The sequence below is a fragment of the Aplysia californica genome, unplaced genomic scaffold, assembly GCF_000002075.1.
Source record: "Aplysia californica isolate F4 #8 unplaced genomic scaffold, AplCal3.0 scaffold00215, whole genome shotgun sequence".
Classification (NCBI taxonomy): Eukaryota; Metazoa; Mollusca; class Gastropoda; order Aplysiida; family Aplysiidae; genus Aplysia; species Aplysia californica.
Window position 1 is genome coordinate 284,497 of NW_004797485.1, and position 7,782 is coordinate 292,278.

A 7,782-nucleotide genomic window follows, 5' to 3' on the forward strand; every position below is an offset into this window, starting at 1 on the left:
CCCCCCTCTGGATGGGACAGCAGACTGTATGTATCCCTCACGCCAGTCAAGCTCCAAAGACTATAATTTTGATCTGGAGGGAAATTTCCTCCAGGCTATTAAGCGACCTACTTCCTCCACAGGTGAGTGTCTGGGATATTTTGTTTCCAGACTCTTGATAGAGAGAGAGAGAGAGAGAGAGAGAGAGAGAGAGAGAGAGAGAGAGAGAGAGAGAGAGAGAGAGAGTCCGAAAAATAGAAGTATGATGGGAATACTACAACGAACTTCTGTTACCCTGTAGTTTGACCCTTAGGATGCAGAGATTATTCTTTATGGGTGTCACTGCAAGCTCAGTTTCCCGAAACCATAAAAAAAAACCCTCCTGGTTTGCAGAAAGGAAAAAAAGTGGGGTGGGGGTGTGGGGAAGTATTTAGGAAAGACAAGCAAAAGCGGAAGGACGGGCGCACAGACAAACACTCATACTGGCAGACTTCACAATCGGATGACTCGTTTCTAGGAACGGATCACAATTAGGTCCTCGCAGTTAAGCTTGCAAATGGATAGATTTACAGGCGGGGAACATAGGATAGTTGGGTAAATTGACTGATATTTTCCCATCCTTTGTCTAAACATTTTACTTCACGTATTGTTACTTCTACCGTACTCGGTCTATTTTCTTTGTCTTTCTTACTTACACCCCTGTCTTTATGTCTGGTGAGTGACCGCTTGTCCACTCAGGCAAAACTGACCGCTGGTCAAGACAGGAAAGGTGAACTGTCTGAGGGTGGTCAGGACAAGTGCATTAGAGGGTGTGCATAGCTAATTAGTCCGTGCGTCGAAAGTCCTGCTTGGTCATACGATTTTCCAATACGTTCACCTTGTTGCGTCTCAGGTCAAATGTCGTCGCGATCAGACGATGTGATTGTGATTAGAGACATCGCTCGAATATTTCCAGGACGATCACCGCACTTTCGAGGAGAAAAATGGTCGTCTTAAACCCGCGGTGCTCTTAGACAGTGTCTTGTGTTGTTGTGTGTATGCATGAGTGCACCTAACCTTTGTAACATCCTCTGCAATTGTAAACGGCAAAAACAAATTTCTCCCCTGGAGATTTATAAAGACTATCACTTTCACTGTCATTATAAAATTTTTTAAAAACACACAAGAAGGAAATCTGAAGTGGTCGTTTGTTCAGGTGATTATCTTGAACAGATGACCATTGGAGCAGTTTTTACTACACACACACATACACACATACACACACACATACACACACACAAACACACACACACTCACTCACTCTCTCTCTCTCTCTCTCTCTCTCTCTCTCTCTCTCTCTCTCTCACACACACACACACACACACTCACACACTCACACACACTTAAACACACAGGATCCTCTGGATAATTTTGTATCCGCCTGTCTGGTGATCATAATGTTTTACTTCTATCTATCTATCTATCTATCTATCTATCTATCTATCTATCTATCTATCTATCTACCCTCTTTTTCTCGGGTCTTAGCTGTTGTGGCTTATAAATAAGGTCAATAGAAAAACCGACGCAAATGACATGAAAATGCAAAACAAAACAAAGCCACAAAATTTTACTCGAGGGCCGAATCTAGGTGAATTTCTTCAGGGTCACACGATGACCTCTGGGAAGGCGCCACATATCCTCGGTCATCGTGACGTCATCGGGGCCTCCGCCCACTTTATGTGGCTACTTAATCCCGGAATATAGCCACTTCTGAAGAAGTCGGTTCGTGGTCTCCGCTAAAACATTAAGTTGGAAAAGCCTATGTCATAGGTCACATCTCGAGATCCGTGAAGATGGGGAGGACGAGAATGTCTCCCTACCTCCCCCTCTTCTACGCCCTCTCTGTTTTCTTTTCTTGTTTTGTTCTGTTTTGTTTCGTTTTGTTGTTTTTGTTGTTTTGTTGTGTTTTGTTGTGTTTTGTTCTCTTGAAATGGGGACCACCCGGTTCGTAGTAATGAAATAATTATCGGAGTAAAGAGTGTAGTGTGTTTTATACGTGCACGTGTGTATGTACTATCTATCTCTCTCTGCATCTACGCTCTCTCCTTCTTCTTCTTCCTAATTGCACTCCTCCTCCTCATGCTCATATCTCTCCCTCTCTCTCCCTCTCTCTCTCTCTCTCTCTCTCTCTCTCTCTCTCTCTCTCTCTGTGTTTCTGACTCTCTCTGTCTCTCTGTCTCTCTGTCTGTCTGTCTGTCTGTCTCTCTCTCTCTCTCTCTCTCTCTCTCTCTCTCTCTCTCTCTCTCTCTCCTCGGTTGTCTTAAGTCTTCTACGTCTCTTCTTCTTCTTCTTCCTCCTCCGCCATTGCCGCCGTCTAGCCCCCCCCCCCTCTCTCTCTCTCTCAGGTTGACCTTCCTGGACTATCTCCGTCTTACTCTTCTTTCTCTAAAATGAAACAAAACAAAAACGAGCAATAACCCAACGAGCCGACTTTCTTGCCCATTCCCCCGTCCTTCCGGTAACAAAAGCGAGAAGGACCGTTCTACGGAGTGTCGACAACACAATTCCACTTCCACACGCTGTTCCACCTGTACAAACTCTCATTTAAGAGAGAGAGAGAGAGAGAGAGAGAGAGAGAGAGAGAGAGAGAGAGAGAGAGAGAGAGAGAGAGAGAGAGAGAGAGAGAGAGAGAGAGAGAGAGAGAGAGAGAGAGAGAGAGGGCTAAAAAAAAATTTAAAAAGGGGGGGGGGGGGGGGGAAGAAAAAAAGGAACAAAATGAAAAGAAAGAAAAAAAAAAAAGGTGTGTTTTACGCGTCGCTGTGTCCCACAACTCATGTCGCACATAAACGACCCTCTGCATGGAGATTCTCTGGTGATCTAACACGGCCGCGCATGCACGGCGCCCATAACTTAAGCATGACTGTGCATCAAGATAAGCATTTTGAGCGGCGGGAACAATACTTTCCTGATGTAACTGGTTTCCTGCCCGTGGAAGGCCTTAATAAAACAGAACACCTGCACTGCACAAACTATTTTGTTTTTTTATCTTTGCGCTCTCGGATCTGGGTTCATGATATTAATAATAATGACTGCAACGAGGTCAAAACACGAGTTTTTTTTTTCTTTTTTATTGCTCTAAAACATATTCAATGGGCCTAATATGGAGCCACGGAATTTATCATAAAAGGCGGGATTTTTTGGGTTTCATTTTTTTTCGGGGGGGGGGGGGGGGAAGTGGTGGTAAATATTAGTCGGAAAGTAACACTTTTTTGTGACATATGAAAACATTGTCTCATTTTAATCTTTTTGCTATTTCATACTCACTTTAGTTAGATAACGGTTGCTCAGAGATCTGTGCATGCAGAAATGACTATTTTGATACTTCTTTAGAATTAAAACATTTTAAACTTTAAGTGAGACCGCGGGGCAGTGAAGGGAGGAGGGTTGCTCTGTGTAGTGCAGAGAAGAGGCCAATGGACCCTGGCTACTCTAAGCTCACTAAATAAAGTGACAGGTTGTTGGCTTACGTAGGCGCATGTTGGCTCTGCCTGGTCGCTGGACAAACGAGAGTCCACGAACACCAATATTGTGTCTGGGGAATGGGCAGTGGGCACTAGGACGCTGTCCAAATCTTGGACAATGGACGCTATGTGTATCTTCTCTCTCTCTGTCTCTCCTTCTCTATCTCTGTCTGTCTGTCTGTCTGTCTGTCTGTCTGTCTGTCTGTCTGTCTGTCTGTCTGTCTGTCTGTCTGTCTGTCTGTCTGTCTGTCTGTCTGTCTGTCTGTCTCTCACTATCTCCCTCTCTCTCTCCCTCTCTCTCTCTCTCTTTATGTGTCTCTCTCTGTCTCCCTATCTGCCTCTCAAACTCTCTGTCTATTTCTCTATCTCTCACTTTCTTCCGCCCCCCCTCCCCCCCCCCACTCTCTTTATCTTTTTTCTCTTTCTCCCCTTTTGTGAACACGGGCGCACATGAATGCATATATTAAATTATTTGTGCTTCTATACGCAGCGTGTGTGTGTGTGTCTCTCTCTCTCTCTCTCTCTCTCTCTCGCGCGCGCGCGCGCACGTGTGTGTGTGAGTGTGTGTGTGCGTGTGTGTATGTGTGTGTGTATGTGTGGAAGAGGAGGAGGAGGCGGGAAATGGATGGCGGTAAAAAAAGAGTGTATTTATGCGTTGCTTCCTGAAGTACCACGTCATGTGAACCATATTGTTGCTGTTTTTTGTTTGTGACGATAACGCTGTCCCCACACCATGTTCTTGTCGTGTTGAATTTGACCGGAGTTTCACGCTCATTACAGCGTTATTTAGATTGCTCATTAGCGTCTCTACATATCCGGAACAGTGTCTAGTCTATCCTACACAGCGGTGGTCCGCGGTCACTTACAGGACCAAAATAGCCGTAAATCGCCGTAAACACTTCACAACTGCCTTCACAGATATGTACATCTTCAGAGAAGCACATAAGCTCATTAGCATAAAACACGGGCAGGTTTCCCCCTTCTTCTACGCATGCGTAAGTAGTGTCCATGACTTAAAATGGATGTCCGTTTCATAATTGTTTTCCAGCTCCTCGTAGCGCGTCTGCTTCATTGATGATTTGCGATACACCTTGTAGTCTTGTGGGGTTTTTGGGTTTGTGTTTTGGGTTGCTTTACGTTTGTTGTTTGTTTGTTTGGCTGGCGTCTGTGGTGTAGTCGTCAGGGCTCTTCGCCGCCGTATACAGAGGATGTAATTTAGATTCACGTGTGGAGAAAATATAATTTTATAGGATATATCTTAGTCTTTCTGCCGAGGTGTTGCATTGCATATCCCTTTCAGCCCGGGTTGGCCCAGACACGGCCGGGGGGGGGGGGGGGGTAGATTTAAAAACGACAAAATATACTGTATTTTAAAAGAACGACGGCATTATTGTAGCAACCTGTTTGTCTTTATTCAAACATAGACTATTTTCCCGCCTTTCCAGGACGACTGCCAGGCTTCCTGCCATGACGTGTATGACGCAGACGCCTTCGTGGTTGTGTACAGCGTCACAGACACCGACAGCTTCGCTGAGGCCCGCAGACAACTCGACAACATCCGGTCACAGAGCCAGGCATGTGCACCGGTGCTGCTGATGGGCAACAAGCTGGACCTTGATCATGCTCGGAAGGTGAGTTGCACATGGTTGTGAGATAAAGACCTAAAAAAACAAAACATACCTCCCCCAAAAAAGAACAACAACAAGAAACGAGCAAACGAACAAACAAACAGCAGCAGCACCAACAGCAACAGCAACAACAACAAAAACAACAAAGACAACAACAACAACAACAACAACAACAACAACAACAGCAACAACAAAACCCATCGAAATTTGTCTTGAAAGTTTTGCTCAACTGAGCTAGGAAACTGTTGGAAATAAGCAAGACTTCTGCACGCCCCTGTAGTCTGAATTTGGAGACAGTGAATCATGTTCCAAACTTGAGTAATTGTAAATGTATAATTAATTAATATTTTGTAACCCTATCGACACAATTTAGAGAATTTGGGTCGCAGACTTCTCTGGCTCTGTTTGATAAAACAACCAAACAAACCATAAAACAAAACAAAACAAAAACAAACAAACAAACGAACAAACGAATAATCAAACGAGAAGACACAGAAACAGAAGAACGAACAGATTCAATACACTGTTTCACTGTGACATTTCTTAACCCACGATTTGTTGCTTCCTCCAGGTGTTCCCGAGCGAGGTGGAGCAGGTTGCAGAAGAGAACTCGTGTCAGCACACAGAGGTCTCCGCCGCTGAATGTCACGTGCTAATCGTCAACAGCCTACACTCCCTCATCGCCGACACCGTCAGCGCACTACGTCACAGGGGGCGGAGCGTCAAGAGGAGGCGGAGCCTATTTGAGAACGTGTCACGCAAACTTGGCAGTGTGTTCAGAAGAAAGAGTTTCGACGATTCATCCCCCACGATGAAGAAGAAGATCTTGAGGTTCGCTCACAACAACAGACATTCGGTCTGACAATGAATGGAGGATTCGTCATTCTACACCACATTCACACGACAGACAGTCACGTGACATTCCATTTTTTTTATCCTTCGAGGAAAACCAGATCAAGACTTTGCAACTGAAAATCTAAGAGACATGAAATGCTAAACATCGGATGACGAATAATAAGCCTCACATTCCTTGGATTTGTGCATGAGATAGTGTGGGTAACACAACACGCCTCTCCCCCCCCCCCTCCCGAAATGTTTCTTGATTGTTTTGATTAACGGATAAAAGAAACTATCCAGTTTCGGTTGTTTATCTTCGAACAAAACTGGCTTCAATTTGAAGACACTATACAAATTAACTTCAGTCGTTTCTAAATTAATTAAAAGGGTAAACGAACGCAACATCGGTGTGTTCTGATGTGATTTTGAGTTTCATCAAATCATGTTGCTTTTTACAACAACTGATGGCTAAAACGTGTACTCATGTGCACTTTTTCTCAGCCTTCAGACGACCTTTGTGCCATATCTAAAGTCCACCCCTGATGACAAGACATATCCGAAAACAACAGACATTTGCTTTATTTTGTGTGACAGAACTATTGAAAGGATGTGAATACACTCAAAGAAGACTACTGAATATCAGTGAGAACTATAGAAAGGAAGTGAATACACTCTTTAGACTTACCTCCAGCTTCCAGAAAGGATCGCCTGTTCATGCTTATCTTTCCAGCGCTTTTTTGGTCGTGATCATTCCTACCACGCCAACACAAAGGAAGTGCCCAGAAATCTGATCTTGCAAAATCTTGCCTATATCTAGTACGACAAACTTTGGCTTAAACAGCTTCTGCAACCTTTCTCGTGCCATTCTCACAACAGGCACTAGACTAGACCAAAAAGCAACGATGCATACAAAGGAACGTACACTCCCCTCTTTATAACCAAGAGGTTTCCTTTTCTGACCAGACCACCTCCGCATTCTCAGTGTCAGATCATTGCACAGTATTAAACAGTACAGAGAGTGGCCCAGCGATCTCAACCAAGGTGCTTCAAAGTTTTATGGTGAACGATGGCACCAGTTATCATGAAGTCACCTTCGTTGTTGACAGCACCCCATCGCTGGATACCCCATCGCTGGGCGCCTAGCTGTTTCTCCTGCAAGAAATGTGCAATCAGGCAATCTTCAACCGTCAACCTGACATCCTATAAAGGTAATTACTTTTGGCCGTTTTTTAATACTTCTCGTTATAGCCTTTTTTGGCAGTATTTACCAAATTTGGTACTTTTTTCCTGAAAAAATAATAATATAATAGAAATAGAAGTCATTCAAAATAGACGCGGTTGCAATAAAATCATATATATTTCACAAGTCATTGTACACATTTAATGCCCCTTTCAACATTGTAAGGTTATTCAAGAGGTAGCACCTGCTAATTGACTTTCATCTCCGATAGTGCCAAGCTAGACGGGTGGAGTGCCTAAAAAAAAACTCGCAAAAAGAACCAAAGTTCAGTGCAGTACACCCTGTTGGGAATTCGCACCAGGGTAATTTGCTCAGTAGTCTAGCATGGTACCAACTAAGGGGGGGGGGGGGGGGAGAGAAGGATTAAAAGGATCCCATAATACAATGAGGAGGTAAAGGATGGGTAGATCGAATTCAAAGGGAAATACCCGCCCTCGCCCCCTCCCCCCAAAAGAAACAACAAAAAGAAACAAACAAAACAACCCCCCCCCCCCCCCCCTCCCCTGATGCTAAAAAATATTAGTCTGAAAGTAATGGAGCAAACTTAGACGCCTAAAGAAAACAACGTTGTCTCAGTTTGGTCTTCTGGATACCATTT

The 7,782-nt window shown here is 44.2% G+C and overlaps 1 protein-coding gene across 1 annotated transcript in view; it reads left to right on the top strand.

Moving 5' to 3' along the window:
- The window catches only part of LOC101847823 (ras-related and estrogen-regulated growth inhibitor), a gene marked incomplete in the record, with an annotated part of 41,730 nt that extends 35,674 nt beyond the window's left edge, over nucleotides 1-6,056 (top strand). Inside the window, 2 exon segments of the mRNA XM_013083165.2 lie at nucleotides 4,925-5,110; nucleotides 5,679-6,056. Of these exon segments, the coding sequence (XP_012938619.1) occupies nucleotides 4,925-5,110; nucleotides 5,679-5,969 (477 nt within the window).
- Between the last annotated feature and the right edge of the window lie 1,726 nt (nucleotides 6,057-7,782).